The sequence below is a fragment of the Mauremys reevesii genome, linkage group 20 (genome assembly GCF_016161935.1).
Source record: "Mauremys reevesii isolate NIE-2019 linkage group 20, ASM1616193v1, whole genome shotgun sequence".
In the NCBI taxonomy this organism is placed as follows: Eukaryota; Metazoa; Chordata; order Testudines; family Geoemydidae; genus Mauremys; species Mauremys reevesii.
Genome location: NC_052642.1, coordinates 23,245,343 through 23,265,668, shown reverse-complemented (window position 1 = coordinate 23,265,668; position 20,326 = coordinate 23,245,343). Strand labels below are relative to the sequence as shown.

The 20,326-nt window shown below is 53.9% G+C and overlaps 1 protein-coding gene across 1 annotated transcript; it reads right to left on the bottom strand.

The window, feature by feature from the left end:
• ERAL1 (Era like 12S mitochondrial rRNA chaperone 1) lies at positions 1-9,797 on the bottom strand. The gene is made up of 11 exons (XM_039507481.1): positions 9,662-9,797; positions 7,353-7,514; positions 6,899-7,026; positions 6,728-6,805; positions 6,510-6,556; positions 6,009-6,070; positions 5,454-5,566; positions 4,724-5,125; positions 4,249-4,398; positions 3,865-3,945; positions 1-2,999 (listed from the first exon to the last, which is right to left on the bottom strand). Exons 1-11 carry the CDS (start codon positions 9,726-9,728, stop codon positions 2,877-2,879), a joined length of 1,413 nt encoding a protein of 470 aa, XP_039363415.1. The 5' UTR covers positions 9,729-9,797; the 3' UTR covers positions 1-2,876.
• Positions 9,798-20,326: the final 10,529 nt, after the last annotated feature.

The following is a 20,326-nucleotide window of genomic DNA, read 5'->3' as shown; positions in this document are numbered from 1 at the left end:
TGTTCTTGTCTTTTGCTTTTTTTTGTTGCCCCCCCCCTTTTTTTTTTTTTTAAAGATGTGCTAGTTACTAAGTCTGCTGTGAAAAGTGATATTAAACATACAACTATCACCTTTCACAGCAGAGTTACTCAGCCCGGCAAGCCTGGGGACAAATTAAGCCCTGGGTGGGGAGGTGGATATGGAGGCAGCAGGGGCCAGGGGCACTGGAGGGGGGAGTGATGTTGGGGCCAGAGCTCACTATTTTATGGCTGGGGAACGGAGCCTGAACCCTTGTGGCTGGAACCTGCCACCCAAGGGCTGAAGCCTGACCCCACCAGCCCTGGGAAGGTGGGAACTTACTGGCTGCCTGCTCCTCCAGCTTGTCTCCCGCCAGATGTGGCCCTGGGGGAGGGGCGCCGCTGCTCCCCCCGCCCCCCATTACCGCCCAGGAGGCTGTGGCCGCAAGAAAATTCTCTGGTGGCCACATGCGACCATGGTGACTGCATTTGAGAAACACTGGTCTAGATATATATCTATAATATGCTAGTCAGTCCATCCTGGTGCCAGTAAACAGCTTATCTCATCTTTGTGCCCAGAGGCTGTGCCAGTCCATGCCAACACCAACAGAGCTACTGCAAGGGCAGCACAAGGCTACAGACTGCCATACACCTCCACGCCTTTCAGTCCTGACCTGTGTCACCTGCTACCAGCCAAGGCTAAGGTCCCTGCCAGCTCTGCAACGCACCTCAAGCCTGACCTGCGACATCCCTGCTTCTCCAGTCCGGGGCTTCTCTTCAACTGCCTCAAGCTAAGGTGGGCACTCTGCAAACAACGGGACAAGCAGGGCCTTCTAAGGACACCTGGTCCTCACTTGACCCCAGATCTCTACAGGTGAAGTTGGTGCAATAAAGCTGTTCTAGCCCCCAGTCTCCTCCCACCAACTGTGCCACTTGGCTCCCAAACAGGCTGAATCCTCCCCCCATTCTCTTCCACAGTAAGGTTTCACTAGGAACAAGTCAGGGATAGGTGCCATTTTAGTCTTGCCTTGCTGTGACAGCAGACAATGGTGGAAGAGTGAGGTAAGCTGCTGGGGGCTACTGAATATTCAGTTGGTAGCCAAGTGCAAACTCTTGAGGCCATGCTGGAGCACACCTAGAATCCCCTGGGGCAGTGCAAAGGAGAGAAGGAGCAATGGGAGTAGAGAGAGCCTGGCAGTGGATCCACTTTCCACCCCATGCCAATTTGCTCTAATTGCTGCTTCTAAAATCAGGCAGCTCCTTGGGAGGCTCTTCCCTTTCCCTCAGCCTCCTGCAGCAGCCCCTCCGGTATACAGACCTTCATATTCAGACAGCAGCCCACTGACCCACGACCCCCTTCCCTGCTCAGTCACAACAGCAGGTGCAGCCTGGCTCCTCCTTCCCACCCCCACAGAGCCACCAATTAACACCCCACAGCCTTCTGGCGAGTGGGAGAAAAGGATGATAAGGAAGAGAAAACAAGACAACAAAAATGCTTGCAAAATAGAAAAGAGGAGAATGAGAAGAGGCCAGGGTGCCAACTGCGCTGGGGAAGGGAGACAGTATCCATGCATCTATTGCAGGTGCACTCTAGTTGGGAACCACTGCTGTTAGCCAACACGTCCCTCTTTGACAGTGACCAACAGAGTGATTCCCTCAGCAATACCCACCTGCTATCCCAGCTACACTAAAAAGGAATGAGTGGCTCTATTTGCAAGCAACATCCCCTGCTCCAGCCCCCGTCAGCAAACATCTGGCTCCTAAAGGCCCTGTTTCCATGATCCCTCATTCATTCATCTTCCACAGCCTGCAGAAGAAAGGCCAGGCAGACAGCACGACGTGCTGCAATCACAGGGAAGATCAGCATGTGAGTTGGGCTGGGCTGGTGCAGCCTTTTCAGCTGGAACGTCGCCATTCCAAGCTGTACAGCTACTCAGCCTTGCAGCACTGAAGACATGAGACGAGGGGAATACACCCGATAACCCTTTCTTTGCCAGAAGACAGCAGTCCTTTTGAATTTTAAAGGACAGTTATACTTACAAAGCCACTTTCAGGCCAAAGACCCCCAAACACTATACAGGCAGCATTCACTTTACAGTACTCACTCAGCCTACTCATAGCTGAGTCTGCAGTTTTCCTAGAACACTAATTACTGTAGAAGTGTTTTAAGCTCTTGCCTGAGGGAGACTGGAGAGTTATTTCTTCACAGTGGACATTAATGGTCTAGGGAGTATTCGACAGACCAGTACTCATATCACTCATGCCCACTGAGGTGCAATACAATGCATGCATCTGGACATGCATGCAGGTCGCACCTGTTTGAGCCCTTCAGAAATGACCCTGGCCTTAGAGATTCAATTTTTGCTCTTGCCTCCTCCCGTCTCTCTCCACCTCATATTCTGCCACTGCAGCATCATCATTTTCAGCACAACATCCAGCCACAGTTGTTTGCTTTTGGCAGTACAGATAGTGGGCAAGTAGTGCAAAGGACGCGAAAGCCAAGAAACAGCAGAGGGAGCAAAGACAGATGGCTCTGTAACTGCACTAAAACTGTGTGTCTGTGTGTGTGGGGGGGGGTTGGTTCCCCAACATCCACTCCAAGTTCTTGCTGGATAATCTGTTGGGGTGGGTCAATGTCTGAAGATTTCACCACGTTCGAGCATTAAACTCATTGCAGTTCAGACCCCCACAAAGAACACACTCTTCTTTAGTTCTTTGGTTTACTCAGCATCCCTCTCTACACCTGGGGGGAATCTCAGTGCCCTGATATTGCCAGGGGGCATCAGCCCCACCAGAAAGGGGTGTCTCCATGTTCTTCAGCATGTCCATCTCTTCATTAGTGGTCAGACAACAAGAGTTGGTAACATCTAAACAAGCAGCTCATTTCGTCTGCTTCACACAGAGCTTCAAGCGGATGTCGCACAGGAATATGTTCATCAGGTCCTCACCGGCCTCCTGAGCAATCCTGCTGATCAGCTGGCCTCCCACACCAATCAGCATCTTCTGTACCACAAAACAGAGACAGAGGATTATCACTTTCATCTCCCTTACTTCTGGCAGTGACACCTACCTGCAGGGAAAGGCAGCCCTAGAGAGCAACATGGTGACTGGGGAAGCAGATAAAGAGGATGTTTCATTTCAGTGTTTCTCAACCTTTTTGATACCAGAGACCGGCTTGCTGCCTTCCTAAACCGTGTCAAGGAGATCTCAGGGACTGGCGCTGGTCCACAGACCGGTCATCGAGAAACATTGATTTGGAGCATCCCTGAACCCTGCCTGTAGGGTATCTGTCACCACAGAACAGTGCAGGCTCTTGCCCCGTACGTAGAGAAACTGAAAAACCAGCTGCTTGGCACTGGGAGGCCTGTACCCTCTAACTCACATACAGAGAGCATGGTCTGTGCCAAAGGGGAGGGAGGCACCTCGAGTGACTGACTGGCCAACTCACAGATGAGACTGGTGCATGCTGTGCCTTCATGCTCTAGTCAGAAGGTAAGGAAGGTACAGAGTAGACCCCGTCACTGACATGCTCCACCTAGTACATAATGGGAGGTTTGGCCTCACTCTCTGTCTAGATGTACCACAGGGTTACAGATATTTAATGCACTTTACACTGTGCCTGACCTGCAATTCATAGCCCAAGGGACTCAGAGTCTGTACAGCAAGCCTAGCGCAGGACACATTAGCCTATAGCAGAGAACTGGCTAAGAAACAGGATGTCTAGTATGCTCCGTACAAATGTGACTGAACTCCATGGATGCACAAAGACCCTATTCCTGCACTGGGTCTGCAGACCCTCCTTTCTTATGCCCCATGGACTCTCCCAATCAGCAGCAAAAGAGCATAGAGCTTCTCCCAGAATACTCACCACATGGGTCTCCTTTTGGACCAGCAGGTTCTGCAGGATGATGAGCTCCCCACTCGGCCCTTCCTCCCACATCTCCGTCTTCTGCAACATTAGATCACAAACCCAATCACTCAACAAACCCCTCAGAAGAGCAAAGTCCCCTGCCTCCAGGCCCCAGAGACTTCTATTCCCAGCTGCCTGTCCCTCCCATGGCCAAGTGCACATGCACAGCAGGCATCAAGAGGGCCCCACTCCACAGTGAAGGACTTGGGGATAATGCAGTGCCACACGCCCTCAAACCTTAAACCAAATCTTTAGAGATTTCAGCAGAGTATTGTACCAGGAAGGGTCCCTCTCATCATATGGACACTTATGAAAGGCTGCTCTCACTGAGCTGCTTCCTACCTGAAGCACAGTGTAGGGCACTTCCTGTGGCAGATACTCCAGTAGCTTCCCCCTAATTACATTATCACAGATCTCCTGGGGCGACTGGCTTGTCAAAACCCTGCTGTGGTACTCCCATTGACCTGGCTTGGCTTGCATCAGGAGGTACTTCTGTCAACACAAAGAACAGGGGCAGTTAAAGGGGACCCAAAGTCACCAGTAAAAGTCCTAGGTGGAAATAAATCAAAGATTGTGCTCTTAAGTAGTCTGACATGGTGCAGTTCCCTTGCTCAGATGGCACCCCATCACCAACCTACCAGGGACTCCTCAGGGAGCTGCAGACCGCAGGCCAGGAGAAAGGGGACAGGTCAGACAAAGAAAGGTTGGCTATTTCCTCACACGATATGAGGCTCAGTATAACAGTTATCTAGGGCGAGCACAAGAATGAGAAGGTGCAAGTCACAGGGTATAATGCAATTATTTCAGGCTAATTTACCTTCAGGGTCTCCACTGCCTCTCCATTAATAGCTGCTAGCATGAAGATCTCCTGGAAGTGCGGCCAGCCTTTCTTGTTCTTTAAGTCTCTCGATACCTGGTGGTTTGCAATTTGCGCTTTCTCTGCGCCTTCCAACATATGATCAGAGTTTGATGCTCTCATGTTACAAGTGGTATCTGAGCCAGAGCCCCGCTGGACTTCACTGGCATCCTGGAGATAACCAGACTCTTTGGATGTATTCTCAGACAGACAAGTTTGGATGCTTTGAAGGGGATTGTTTCTCGTGGAGTCTGAATGCCTCTCAGACGTAGATTTCACTTTCAGTTTCTTTCCATTTACGACTCCCTCTGTGAGCTCAGTGACCAGATCCAGCAGAAGGGCCTTTCTCTTGAGCAGATCCACCTGAAATAGAGAGACTGATCAGGAATTTGTTCCAGATGGAACTGAGACAAATGAAACTGTCTCACGTAATAATCCAAGTCTTGAGGTGAAAGAGGGATGAATCACAGACGTAGGGACTGCACCATTTGCTGCAGGCCTAAGTCACCCCTTAGTGAGTTACAAGACACTGGAAACCTTCAAATAGATTGATCTCTTCTGTGGCATTTGCCAAGAAACCAACATTTAGTTTAACCTTCAATAGAGGTATAAGGGAAAGAGGCCCTGTATGTAATGCCCAAGCACTAACTCACTGTATAAAAAGGAAGACTTGGACCCCTCTCTCATTTACCTTGTTCATGACCAGGATGCTGGGAATCTGTGGGAACTGAGAAAGACACTGCAGCACCTGGGGACTCAGACGGTTCTGTGTCCAGCATTCTGACACATCCACCAAAACCAGAACTGCCAAACAGAGAGATACATTTGAAACCCCTCTTGGCAGACATCAGCCTTTAATTGCCCCTCAGCTTGTGGCCTCTTTCTTCATATCACTGCCTTTCTTACTTCCACAGCGGAATGTGTATGTGTGAGTGTGATAAAATAATGCACTTTTCCACATCTTCCCAGTGCCATACAAACTAATCCTCAACAACCCAGCCCAGCCCAATCATCCACACTGCCTCCTTAAGCGGTGTACAGGTATACTATACTCTTCCCCAGTTACAGATGTGGGGAGTTCCTGTATGTACTTCCCCGACACTCTATCCCCACGCACCCAGGAGCTGCCATTGCTGCTCCACTCAGTATATGGGCATTCGGATACCAGGGCAATGGCAGCCATATAAGTACCCATCATAGACACATCAGGATTTGACTTGATATAGTAAGAGAATTGGGTTCCCACCTAAGTCTGCATGTTTCATGCTGTCCCATGGATCATGCATCAGGGATTTCTCCAGATTATGCCTGAAAGACAAATTCCCATTATGGAACTACACGTGCATCTGCTCATAAACTGCCTCCTTTTCCACCCTATTGCAGAGTGGAAGAATTTCCTCTTAAAACAAAAGATAGTCCATTTCACATTCCCTTTTAGTACCCAGCTAGTGCAGTGCCACCTTTTGGCCTACATCAATTCTGAGAGTGCAGTGCCTAGCACAATGGATTCTCAACAGAGATTGTGGACTCTAGGTGCTACTGTAATGCTGGTAATTGTAAGGTAGTTCAGAGACAAGAACTGGGCTCAAAGACCTTCTCATTCTATGAACAACACACCTCTATCCCAAGTAAATACCCATTACACCCCTTTCATTCTGCTCTACAAGCTCCTACAGTGGAACTCATGTTCCCGTCTCCTCAAACCTTGCCCACTTGGATTTCCATCAACCTACATTGAGAGAGATACCTTTTGGCTTTCTTGGGGCTGATGAGGCCAGGTGTGTCCAGGATGATCTAGAAAGAGAAAGCCAAATCAATAAGGATCTTCCTGTAATTACTGACAGGAAGCTAAAACTCATGTTTGTGCAATTGAAGTAGACTGCAGGGTGTAAGTAAAATGCTTTGGATCATCTGGGTAATAATGCCTATTGCTGAGAGTTACCTTATCACATGGGGAATACCTACCAGCTGAGTGTCGTCTTCTGTGATGACCCCACGGGCTTTGCATCGTGTGGTGTGCACCTTCTTAGATACTGGGAAAACCTGCAGGAAAGAAGTCAGATGTGTACAACATCTAAGAAACAATCTGTAACCTGGTTCTCAGATGCTGCAGGGACTGAGGTATAACAGCTTTACCTTTCTGCCCAAGAGTTTATTTGAGAGGGTAGATTTCCCAGCATTTGGTGCTCCAATGATGGCAACTCTCAGAACCTTGGGGTTCTCTGGCTCATCTGGTTGGTGCACCAACAAGTTATCTTGCTCAGCTGCAGAGAGAGAAAAAAGGTGTTCAAATAATAACACTGCAGTCACACCAAACTGTACACATTTAATGGATTAGTCCACCAGAGACTAAAAAGAATATTGTGTTTTGTGCAGTGATATAAGTGGCTAAGAGATTAACCTTGAGAGACTACAGCCTTTAATCCCCACCTCATGCGGTACCCAGCTATTTACAACTGCCTGGACTTCTTTTGCAAGTCACTCCTTCCAAGGCTGTTTTCCAGCTTTCTGCTATGCCCTCTTTAGAGGCTGCCTCTAATGCTATTGTTCATCACCTCCCTAGAAAAATCATGCAGGCAGCTGAGTTTACCTTTGCAGTAAGACACTGATGGTGGATGCTGCCCCAGTGCACATTCTGTCTTCTCTCTGGAAATTCCTAGGATGGTATCCAGGGCAGAACTGTCTCCATAAAAGCAAGCAGGAAAAATGTTGACCCTCTGGACTCTGTTCTCCAGGAAACAGGCACCACTGACTGAAAAACCAACACAGCAATACCAACTTAAACCTGCTGCATGCTGGACCAAAAATGCTACAAGACATTCTAAGCAAGACAGCCTCAAAACACAGCCCAAGAAATTCGATTTATTTTACCAATATGGGTTCCTCAATCCCACTAACAGATTATGGTTCTTTCAGGTTACAGTTGGGATGGTAATGACAAGGACACACACACTACATAGCCAGAGAATTCCATAATCAAGGCTTCTAAACCATTAGTACAGGAGTTCTCAAACTGGGGATCGGAACCCCTCAGGGGGTCATGAGGTTATTACATGGGGGGTCATGAGCTGTCAGCCTCTACCCCAAACCCCGCTTTGCCTCCAGCATTTATAATCGTGTTAAATATATAAGAAGTGTTTTTAATTTATATGGGGGGGGGTCCACACTCAGAGGCTTGCTACGTGAAAGGGGTCACCAGGACAAAAGTTCGAGAATCACTGCATTAGTATGAACTATGTACAAAGGACTAATCACATCAGAAGAGATATTAGCAAACACTGTGGCTGAAGCCCCTGCCTGTAATTCTCCCTGGCCTCCCTCCTTGCTGCCCATTACACTTAGAATGCCTTTTCATGTGCCAGTTCACACAGCTTCTTCCACTATGCTTTTCAAGTTCAACAATGACCTGAAAAGGGGTCAGCACCATTTCCCAGCATTCGTTTAGGAACTGCGTCTGAACTGTATTGTTCAAATCTAGCAGCCTCTTTGGCAACCTGTGCAGAGAGTTTTATCAGTTCTCCCACCTTTTGTCTAGCATTGGTGCTAACAATGGAACCACAAGTGCAGACCGGGTACAAGTATTTTTACCACCAAGTCACTAAGCTCAGCTATGAGCAAGTTCAGATAACATGATAAGGCATCTGAGCTCAGTCTACACTAGTAATGTAGCAATGCTGTCAGACTGCTAAGAATTCTCACTTTCTACAAGATGCTTCGGGGACAGTACCTTGTCCTTTATGCCTGTACATTGAGATTTACTATTTGTATCATGCTAGCACCTAGGAACCTCAGTCCCGGACCAGGACCCCCCCTGTGCTAGCTGCGGTAAAAACACACAAGAAGATGGAACCGACCCAAAGAGCTTACAATCCAAGTAGAAGACAAAAGCCAAGAGATGGACAAGTGCAAAGCAAGAATGAGACGATATTAGTCAGCAAGACACACTGGTTTCACACCAGTGGCCTGGTCACTATCAGGTTTTTGTAGACATCACAGCAAAGGAAGAATTCAACAGGAGGATAATGAGATGGCTTTGCAGATGTTTATCAGGAGCTCCTGACAAGTGAGGGGCAGCAAGGGAGAAAGCACAAAAGGGGCTTGTTTGGGAGATGGGGGCTGGCTTTATGGACTGATTTGAGGTGGGTCGCACAAAGCTAAATAGCAACTGCACTCAACACCAACAGGAAAAAAAGGGCTGAACAATGACTCCTAAGGACTGAACTCTCACAGGGACAGCAGGAAGAAGAGCTGGTTGTGCTCCTCTTGCCAGGGAAAGGAACATGGGTGCTGTTTGTATAAGGGATGTCAGGGTACGGTGAGTAACCATAGGGGAGAGTTTCTCTACATGCGACCGAAGCATTAAAGGGCAGAAACTCTTATCTGAGCAACTGTATATAGAGGTTTCCTCTACACTCGCCAGTTATAGCATCCCCACCCCCAGACCCATCCCACTGGTCTGTGGCTCTGCAGGTCTGGGGGAGCTCCCTGATCAGAAGATGGGGACTGCACACTGCAGGGAGTAGGGAGATTGGCTCCTGGCGGCTGAGGCTGGCAGTCCGGGGTGTTTATCAGCGTCTGAGCAGCGGCAGCAGAGCATCTGGGACGGTTGTACAATCCCATAACCGCTCTACAGCAGCGCCATAGTCCGCCCTCAGTGCACCAGAGCCAGTCCTCGGGCCTTCCGAAGCTTCACACACCCGGGGCTCCCCCCTGCCCCAACCCGGGCCAGCTTCCCTCCCCCCAACCGGGCCCGGGCCCCCCCCGCCCGGGCCCCCCCCGCCCGGGCCCCGCTTCCCTCCCCGCCCGGGCCCGGGCCCAGACCCCCCCCCGGCCCCAGACCCGCTTCCCCCCCTCGCCAAACAGGCCCCACAGCCCGGCCCCACCCCCAGGCTCTCCCACCTGTACGGGCCGGGCCCGACCTCCCCGCCCGCAGCGCCCAGCTCAGAGCCCGGCCCACGGCGGCCATGACACCCCCAGGCCTCAGCAGCTGCAACCCCCGCCGCCTCGCTCTCCGGGCGCCGCCATCTTCACCCGCCGCGGGGCCTTGTGGGAGTGGAGGCGGCGGGCCCGCCCCATTGGCCGGGGAACATCGAGGGCGGGGCCCGGCCCCAGCGTGGCGCGGGGCGGCCGTCGGGGCGCCACAGACACAGTCTGCGCCGGGCGGGGCCGGGCCGGGCGCCCCCTGCTGGGGCAGAGCGGCGGGCAGGGTCGGAGCGCCTGGCCCGGCAGCGCCGCCCCGGGGCCCCGGGGCCCCCCATGCCCCCCCGAGCCCCCCCCGAGCCCCCGCACTCCCCTCAGCTCCCCAGCCCCCCCATGCCCCCCATGCCCCCGAAATCCCCTCAGCTCCCCAGCCCCCCCGAGCCCCCGCAATCCCCTCAACTCCCCAGCCCCCCCCCCCGAGCCCCCCAGGGCCCCCGCTATCCCCTCTGCTCCCCAGACCCCCCCGATCCCCCCCGAGCCCCCGCAATCCCCTCAGCTCCCCAGCCCCCCCATGCCCCCGCAATCCCCTCAGCTCCCCAGCCCCCATGCCCCTGCAATCCCCTCAGCTCCCCAGTCCCCTACAGCCCCCAGCCCCTGCTCAGCTCCCCAGCCCCCAGCTCTCACCTCAGCTCCCCAAATTCCCTACAGCCCCCAGCCCCTTACAGCCCCCTCCAGGGCCCCTACAATCCCCTCAGCTCCCCTAGGCTCCCTACGGCCCCTCCCGAGCCTTCTACAGGCCCCAGGTCCCCTGCAATCCCCTCAGCTCCCTACAGACCCCAGATCCACTGCAATCCCCTCAGCTCCCCAGGGCCCCTACACCCCAGTTCTTCTCCAGAGCCCCTGACCTCCCCCAAGCCCCCACCTCATAGGGTGACCAGATGTCCCAATTTTATAGGGACAGTCCTGATATTTGGGGTTTTTTCTTATGTAGGCTTCTTCTATTACCCCCCACCCTCTGTTCCAATTTTTCACACTTGCTGTCTGGTCACCCTACCCCTCAGCTCCTGCAGCCCCCAGACCCTGGCAATTCATGGACTCACTGATGCTCCCCCAGCCCACACACCCCACTGCTGTGTTGCTGTTTGCATTGCAGAACCCCCCCGCTCTGGACCCTGTGATGCTCCTTCACCCAGACCCCTGCTGCTCCCCATCCCCACCTCTGCCCTGCAGGGCCGGAAACTCTCTCAGTGCCCCCAGCAAGATCAGCGTTGATACACGCCCAGCCTAGATCTGCCCAGGTCCATGCTTGGCAGGCACCGCGGGCTGCTGCCCCACCCGCCCCCATGGTAGCATTGTTGTGTCTGGCCAAGGACAAGTTGCCATGTGCTGGCCTGATCCTGCTCCACTGGCATTATTTCCTGCACCTCAATAGCTTGCTCAGCACCACCTCGAAGAACAGGTGGGCAGGGCCCCTGCCATGCAGGCGCTTCAGGCAGCCAGCATGGTGTGGGCAGCAGGTGGCAGTGTCCCATATGATCCAATCACCTTTCCTTATTGAGAGATCAGGCTCTCTCTGAAGGTAGAGCCCAGCAGAGGGGTTTGGCCATCCCCCCCGCCCAAAATCCTACTTAGTCTCAACCCCCCCCACCTTGCGGGAAGCGAGGAAAATCGTCTGTCCAGCTGGGTGGAGACCAAGGCACAGAGAGGTGAGTGAGGTGCCCAAAACCCGAGAGGGAGGGGGTACTGAGCTGGGGGAGAGCACAAGAGCTCCTACCCCTCGGGAGTCGAGCTGAGGATACGCAATGGGGCAGTGGAGTAAGGAAGGAGGCGGCCAGGAACAGAAGAGCAGGGGGGCTGGATGGCAGGAGCAGGGTGCCTCACTAGAGGGGAGCAGACTGATGAGTAATTTTTTCTACCACCCTGTCTTCCCCCCCACCCCCCATAAGCAGCTAAATTAATTGCCTGGATTGGTGGTTCTCGCTGCAGGCTTGTAGCCAGCACCATGGCAGACAGAGATGCTGGGTGCAGCTTCTAGGAGAGAAGAACAGAGCTCCTGGGCAGGTTTCTCCTCATGTGCTCAGTGCCGCTCCTGGAGGGGAAACTCGCTGCCCCCCACCCTGCAAGGGGCAGAGGCAGCACCAGTGCTGGGCTCTGCCTTTGGAAGGGCTGTTTTCTGGGATCATACAACAAGGGGAAAGAAATCCAGACATCAAAGTAAACACCTTTATTTCTCATTGATTGGCAGAGGGACTAGGGAGAGGGGGTCTGGCCCAAGGGAATCTGACCCCCAGGCAGGGCACCCCAAGCTCTCCCTCTGCCCTCCCACAGCTTGGAGAGGACATGGGGGGGAAGGTCTCATTGCTGGCCTCCCCTAGAGGCTGGCACTGTGGAGGGGTGCTGTTCCCCCTGGCAATGGGGTGCTGCTCCTCTTGCTCTCGCTGGCTGGATGCTGGGGCAGCAGTAGAACCGTTACCATTACTAAAGTCAGTAATGGTAACGGTTTCATTGACACCCCATGGGCTCAGCCTCCTGGCAGGTGCCTTCGCCAGCTCTGAAAGCTGCTTCTTGCCCATGCGGCAGTGGAATCTTCCCTCTTGCTCCCTGCAGCCTGCTCGCCCCCCATGGCTTAGCAGGGCAGTGCCTCCCAGCCTGGTGGGAGGAATGGTTGTTAACCTTTTCTTTCCCGTTGGCTGCTTCCCCACTTGCAGCCTGTTCACGAAGGTGTTCCAGAGCAGCAGCGAAGGTAGCGCTTGTTTCCGTCCCACACTGGAGACCCAGGGAAAAAGGAGCGCACTGAATGCAGGAAGAGGCTGAAGGGGTGAGGCTGCCACACGCAGGGCCAGGCCTTCATGGGAGGCTTCACACACACACACCCCGCCCCAGTGCTTAGCCCGTCACCCTCTGCACGAGCGGGAGGAACTTGTGCTGGGCTGGAAGTGTTCCCAGCTGGCCAGGCGTTCTCCCCTGCGCTGGACCTGCAGTAGAGCTCCTGGCTGAGGGGTGAAGCTCAGGATAGTACATCATCTATACTGTAGTGTCTCATAGCAAACTTACAGTATACGATGATATCCTGCCCAGAGCCCCCACGGTGGGTGGACATTCTTGCTGCCTGGACTGGAAAAGGGAACCTAGAAAAACACCAGGAGAATAGCGTTATGGGCGAGAGCAGAGAGCTGCTGAGACAGGACAGCACGAAGCCAGGCCGGCCTGCCTGAGAGCAGCCACTGCTCCCTCCTCTCACCAGCTTCTCGGCTGCCCTAGGACTTCCTAAAGCCACCGAGTACAATATAAAGCCAGGGCAGGCCTGGCCTCCGGGCCTCCCAGCTCCTGGGCAGGCAGTTTGATGCCAGAGCCCCGCATGGTGTCTTAGGGGGGTGGGGAAGAGTCTCCAGAAAAGAGCTGCCTGGATCTTGGCCTTGCTTGTCCTGCCCTCCTGGCACCCAAGGCAGGCGTGTGGGGCATTACCCTCCAGTTACCATCCCCAGCCAGCGCCAAAGGGCTTCCTGCCCTGCGCGGAGGTGGAGGGGGGAGCCTGAGAACACAGGCCTTTCCGCACACAATGCCCCAGCCTCCAAACAGAGCTTCCACACCCACAGCACAGAGCCAGCTGCCTAGCCCCCCACAAGGCAGGGGTCCATGGAGCTGGGCTTTGGTCTTTTGCATCCCTGGGGACACTCCCCCTGCCATGGCGAGGGGCCCCTCTCTGTTCCCTAGTGCAGAGATTGTCACCTGCCTGCTGCCACCCTGCTGGCTGCTGAGAGGGAGCTGGGACTTAAGGGAGCAAGCAACGAAAGTCCAGCCTGTGATAAGGCAGCAACAGGGGCCCCAGGCCTCTCTGCTGGGGCTGCCCCACTGGAGCAGCTCTGGGGACGTCGAAGGAGGCACTGCTAGAGCCCCTTTCCCTTAGCCTGGCTGCCACCACTAGGAGAACCAGCTTCCCTCTGGAATCTCCAGGGACCAGCCCTGGCAGAATTGGCCCCAGGAAGATTGAACAAGCACGTGGCAGTTACCACCCAGGCCAGGGGATAGTAGCATGTAGCAGAGTCCAAGCCCTCTTCAAATGTGGCCCTCGGGCATCTCCAGTGGGGTGGGACGGGATGCAGCCAACTCACCCTGATGGGCCGGAGCAGAGCAGGTTCACCCCGGGGGGCTACGGACATGTCATTAAAGGGAAGAATCAAAAGAATAAAAGAGAGCAAGGCCCCTGCTGGTGAGCCTCAGGAAGGCAGAGCAGGCTCGGGGCACTTACCTGGCTAGGGCCAGACCAGGCCAGGGGCAGTGAGCTCCTTTTTCCACTCCAGAGCCAGCTCCTCCAGCTGAGTCACTTATAATACCTACTCTGGCCTCATTTGCATATCAAGTATCTGCTCCTATCAGGCCCTCCCCCTTTTAACCCTTTCCTGCCTGGCTTTGGTGCAGCTGCAGCAGCCAAGAGTCTGCCCAGTGCTAGGGAGTGTCAGGAAATGACAGAGCTTTGGGGACAGCGACTGAGTCTGCTTCCTGGGCTTGTGGCTGCTTGGTGCGGAGCTAGCACCCTGCCTGCTCCCCTGGGGCGAAAGCCCCCGGCACATGGTCACAACCCCCACACCAACCACCTGGCTCCCCTGGGTCAGAGAAGCACTGGCAGGGCCTGGATGCAGGGGCCAGTTCTTCCCATTTGGAAATGGCCTGTGAGAGCTGCACCAGAACTTACGCACATTCCCCAGGACTGCCGTCAAACGGAGCCCAGCCCAAGCGCCCACGGCACCCCACGGGCCTGGCACCTGCTCCAGGCTTAGCACATGCATTCGCACAGCGCGAGAGCGGGGGGAGGGGGCCTGGAGGCTGAGCAGCAGGGGCAGTTCTTCTCCCCACCCCACTAACGTATCCTGGAGAGAGGAGCGCTAGGGCCAGGGTGCTCATGCCCCAGGGGCCACTTTCTGCCCAGCCTGCCAAGAACAGGCCCCAGCTCCAGTTAGGGCTGATTAGAGCCATGGTGTTCGTGCCAGGGCACCCCATCTGCTAGGAGCTGGGCTAAGACCCACTAAACTCATTCCATGTGTGGGCCACCAAACCACCAGCCCAGGGCTACACAGCTGGGCCCTGACCACGAACCAGAGATCCCTGCTGGCCTAGAGCTCGCAGGTTGTCAGCTTCCAACTGGTCTTGCTTTTTTCCAAAAGGAAACTCCATTCACTAGTGGGCTACGTGTAGCACAACCCGAAGCCCCCCCCAGCCTGACGCGATCCCTGCCCCCGACCGTGGGCATCCCAGACCCACAGAGGTGAGAGAGCCCTGCTGTGGGTGGCTCCCGTCCCCGCAGGTCTAGGCGTTGGCACCTGCTCCACCCTGGGACAGCGCTACACATGCAGTGCCTCCCTGGGACCCCGTCCCGTCCCGGGCCGGCCCCGCCCCTGCCCCCAGCCAGGCATGGCTCATTTCCCTGCTGTGCCCCTGAAACTGCCTGGGGAAGCTGCAGGCTCAGCAGCCCTGAGAACCACGCTTGTGCGCTTAGACCACAGCCCCTGGGGTTGCTCTGGTCCCCCCCTGCCATTGGGCCACTGAGGCACAGCCAACGGGGGGTATAGAGGCTGTTCCTGGTGCAGAGCAACACCTGGCTATTGCAGAGGGACTCAGCACCCGTATAGCTGGTGGCATCTAGGTTGGGGAGGGACGGACGTGGGTGTCCATGTGTCCACATGCCCAGCCGCCGAGCAGGGCTCCGCCTTGGGGCAGGGAGGGAGGGTGGCTGGCGGGATGCCAACCCAGCTGAGTGCAGGCGCTCCTCCACTGGACCCCTGGGGTAGAAGATGTAGGGGACTCATCTGGGGTGTCACTGTGCGCGTGGCCTGCGTGCCAGTTTGCTGGCCAGTTCTCTGGCCCGGCAGAGGGGTGGGGCTCAGGGTTCCTGGAAGCCGCTTGCCTGCGGGGCCTGTGATAAGGGGCTGGATGGGGTGCTCTGCGGAGTTGCTGATAGACAAGAGCCTGCTGCTTATCAGCAGCCCTGCCCTGGCACCTGGGTGGGAGCCTGTGCTCTCCCAGCAGCCCTGCCAGCACCTCGGCACTGCCCAGCTTGCAGCAGGACCTCAGGCTGGAGCTGCTCTGATCCTGGGTGGGGAGGCTGCCGGGGCTCCTGTTCTCCCAGGAGCTGGGACAGGCGGGAGGTGTCCCAGGGTTCCACAGCCCACAGAGCCAGCCTGGGGGAACCAGCTGGCAGCACCCAGGAGACTCTCCACTTGTGCTAGCTAACAGGGGAGGAGCCCCCTGGCAGGTCCAGCCTCCCCGCAACGTAAGAACGGCCACACTGGGGAGACCAGTAGCCCAGCTAGCCCGGTGGTCTGTCTGCTAACAGTGAGCAGTGCCAGATGTATCAGAGGGAATTAACAGAACAGGGCAATTTATCGAGTGCTCCAGCCCGTCTCCAGTCCCAGCTTCTGGCAGTCAGATTTCGGGACAGCCAGCGTATGAGTTGTGTCCCTGCCCATCTTGGCTAATAGCCATGGATGGACCAGCCACCAGGAATTTAGGGAATTCTTTTTGTAATCCAGTTTTTACTTGTGGCCTTCACAACATCCCCTGGCAAGGAGTTCCACAGACTGACTGCGCGTTGTGTGAAGAAATACTTCCTTGTGTTTGTTTTAAACCTGCTGCCTATTGATTTCATTGCGTGCCCCCTGGTTTGTGTTATGGGAGGGGTAAATAACACTTCCTGATTCACTGTCTGCACACCAGTCATGATTCTTAGACCTCTGTCATATCCCCCCTCAGTGATCTCTTTTCCAAGCTGAGCAGGCCCAGTCTTTTTAATCTCTCCTCAGATAGAAGCTGTTCCATACCCCCAATATTATTTGTTGCCCTTTCTTTGCACTTTTTCCAATTCCAATACATCATTTTTGAAAGGGGGTGACTAGACCTGTCCACAGTATTCAGGATGTGGGCGTACCAGGGATTTATAGAGCAGCATTATGATCCCTTTCCTAGTGATTCCCAACATGCTGTTCGCTTTTTTGACTGCCGCTGCACATTGAGTGGATGTTTTCAGAGAACTCTCCACAATGACTCCAAGATCTCTTTCTTCAGTGGTAACAGCTAAATTAGATCCCATCATTTTGTACATATAGTTAGGATTATGTTTTCCAACATGCATCACTTTGCATTTATCAACATTGAATTTCATCAGCTGCTTTTTTGCCCAGTCACCCTTTTGTGAGATCCATTTGTAGCTCTTTGTAGTCTGCTTTGTAACTATTTTGAGTAGTTTTGTACCATCTGCAAATTTTGCCACCTCACTGTTTACCCCCTTTTCCCAGATCATTTATAACTATGTTGAACAGCACTGGTCCCAGTACAGACCCCAGGGGGACCCTGTTATTTACCTCTCTCCATTCTGAAAACTGACCATTTAGTCCTACCCTTTGTTTCCTATCTTTTAACCAGTTACTGATCCACAAGAGGACATTTCCTCTTATCCCATGACTGCTCACTTTGCTTAAGAGATGTTAGAATGGGACCTTGTGAAAGGCTTTCTGAAATTCCAAATACACTGTGTCCACTGGATCCCCCTTGTCCATATGTCTGTTGACCCTCTCAAAGAATTCTAATGGATTGGTGAGTCCTGATTTTGCTTTACAGTGTTTACTCTTCCACAACAAATCATGTTCATCTCAATCTCTGATAATTTTGTTCTTTACTATAGTTTCAACCAACCAATTTGTCTGGTCCTGAAGTTAGGCTTATCTGCCTGTAATTGCCAGGATTGCATCTGGAGACTTTTAAAAAAATCAGCATCATGGTTGCTTTCACCAGTCATCTGGTGCAGAGGCTGATTTATGCGATATATTACATACCCGAGTTAGTAGTTCTGCAATTTCATACCTGAGTTCCTCCAGAACTTTTGGGTGATACCATCTGTTCCTGGTGACATCTAACTGTTTAATTGATCAATTTGTTCCAAACCCTCCTCTACTGACACCTCAATCTGGGACAGCTTCTCCGATCTGTCACCTAAAAAGGACTCGCGTGGAAAATTGCCCTCACATTCGCTGTAGTGAAGATGGACACAGAATTCATTTTGCTTCTCTGCAATGGCCTTGTCTTCCTTTAGCACCTCAATCATCCAGTGGTCCCACTGATTGTTTGGCAGGCTTCTTGCTTCTGACACACTTTATTTGGCATTCAGCAGTTCTATGCTGAGTTGATTAGACAAACATGGGGGGTTGGGATGCAGGGTTCATTACAGCTTCAAAGTTACACAAACCGTTTTGGAAAATATACAACATTTTATTGCATTTACTGTCCATTGCATTATACAGTTTTTGATTGGCTTAAACCACTTCCTGTGCTGCATGCGCTGTTTATGGTTCCACTTCCTCTTTTCCTCATCATTACATTTGTAAAACTTTAATATAAACTAAAGAACGAAAAAAACTAAAGAGTTTCCTGAGTGTTCTCCCCATTGGAGCTGGCTGAGACAGTTTGGGTTTTTAGCCTACTGACCTATTTACTTATTTTATTTAGCACAAACATTTTGTTTTAACCTGATGATTTACTGACCTCCCCAATTCAGTCTGCAAAGAAATGAGCCCCCCACCCCTCTGTGTTAATTCCTCAGGTCAGACCCATGGTCCAGCGAGCCCAGCAGCCTGTCTTCTAACAGTGGCTGGCACCGGATGTTTCAGAGGGAAAGAACAGAACAGGACAATTATCAAGTGACCCATCCCGTCATCCAGTCCCAGGTTCTGGCAGTCAGATTTAGGGACACGCAGAGCATGGGGTTGTGTCACTGACCATCTTGGCCAATAGCCATTGATGGACCATTCTCCAGGAACTTATCTAATTCCTTTTGGACCCGTTATAGTTTTGGCCTTCACAACATCCCCTGGCAACAAGTTCCACAGGCCGACTACGCGTTGTGTGACAAAAACACTTCCACTTGTTGTATTAAACCTGCTGCCTATTAATTCCACTAGGCCGTGCTGGGCCCTGCACTGCAGTGCCAGAGCTAGGACAAGGTGGGCTGGGGGGAGTCATGCTGCCAGTGGTGATGCAGCCAGAGGGGCTTGGGGCTCTGGTGCGGTACCCCAGGACCCGGCCTGCACACACGCCCTGCTCCCTGGATGTGTTCACTCATAGATAAGGGATCCTCCAGCTCTCAGCCTCTGCTTGGACTGCAGGAAGTTTTAACTGTCCCCACCCTGCACTATCTGCAGCTTCACAGGCGTCAGACAGACACACTGTTCAGCTGTTTGTCTGTACAGGGTCCCTTGTTCAGGGAGCTGCCAGACACACGGATCTTTGCTCAACAGATGGCTCGGCTTCCAAGCAGCAGCCAAGTTTTGTCCTTACCTCCTAAGCCTGGGAGAGTTTTTGTAAGACTGATATCCCCACACACAGCTCTGCCAGTGTCCCTCACTCCCCGGCTCTTCCTCCCTCTCCACCCTGACCCCATGCCTGTGATGTTCCTGTCCTGGCTGAGGGGGAGGGGGACCCGGCCTGCCCTGCTCTGGGGTTTCTCCTTCACAGGCATTACTTCACGGCTAGCAGGAGTGGGATGCCCTGGCCAAGCCAAGCCTCCATGGTGAGCTGCAGGGGCAGGCAGGGCCAGCCAGGACCCACCACCTGAGCGGCAGAGCAGTAGCTACAATGGGCAGGGATGGAAAACCAGAAACACACTTACCGGTTTTAGATTTGATTGCCACATGCTGCTCCTTTAGCTGGGCACTGCTGGGCCCAGAGCCTGCAGATGCCACAGCCTGAGCAGGAAGTGTAAGCGAACAACAAGCGCTGCTGCCCCAGCCCCAGTCCCACGTACAGCGCCAGGGACTCGCTTAAAACCCGGTTCCTAGAGGGGCTGAGGTATCAGTCCCGGGAAGGGCTAATGGGACTGAGGCTCAGGGCAGACAGATGGCAGGTGGCTGGGACACTGCAGCTGGATGCCCGTTTGCCCAGCCAAGAGCCCACAGATTGCATCCAATTTGTCAGCACGGAACAGGGGGCAGCTACCCTGAACTTTCGCCAGCAGGTCCCAGCATGTGCTGTGGCCAGGCTGTGCTGATGCAGAGAGCAGCGTGGGCCAGAACCCGTGTCCACGTGCCAGAGCCCAGAGTGTGCTGTGCAACGGGCTCCTGCCAGCCTGCCCCAGCCGCAGGGCAGACTCCCTGCTGTTACTGCCCTCTGGCAGCTGCAGACACTGCCCCCATGTTGGGCTCTGGCTGGTTTCAGAGCTCGGGCAGCACTGCCTGGGGCAGGGACTAACTACCCTTTGGGCAGCAGAAGCCCTGGCTAAGGGCAGGCAGCACCGCCAGCCTGGAGCAGGTGGAGCTGTGGGAGGCTACCCCTGGACTCAGACTCCGCTGCCTGACTCACCTAGGGAAGATGAACTTGTTGGCAGGAGCCTGGTAAATCCCCTTGGACACAGAGGGCAGTATGGCTGAGTGGTCAGTGCAGGGACCAGGCCTGAGGGCGGCAGGATTCTCCTCATCTCTGCCATGGTCTCTCTGCGATGCTGGCCAAGGTGGTCACCTTGGAGGCGAAATGCGAGCGGGGGCCCCTTTGGTGCAGTGATGCACCCAATCACAGTGGCTTCCTCCTGCCACCTACCAGCAGCTGGTACGAGGCTGGGATCCCAGCTTGGCACAGGCAGCGCTACCCTGCAGGCAAGAAGCC

Bases quoted from the DNA above. Each gene is read 5' to 3' on its own strand.
- ERAL1 (XM_039507481.1), bottom strand. From the start codon at position 9,728: ATGGCCGCCGTGGGCCGGGCTCTGAGCTGGGCGCTGCGGGCGGGGAGG. The intron at 6,557-6,727 runs GTAGGTATTCCC...TTCTCTTTCTAG, and splicing joins CAGAAGACGACACTCAGCTG to ATCATCCTGGACACACCTGG. The intron at 3,946-4,248 runs GTAGGAAGCAGC...CTAATGTTGCAG, and splicing joins TGCCCTACACTGTGCTTCAG to AAGACGGAGATGTGGGAGGA.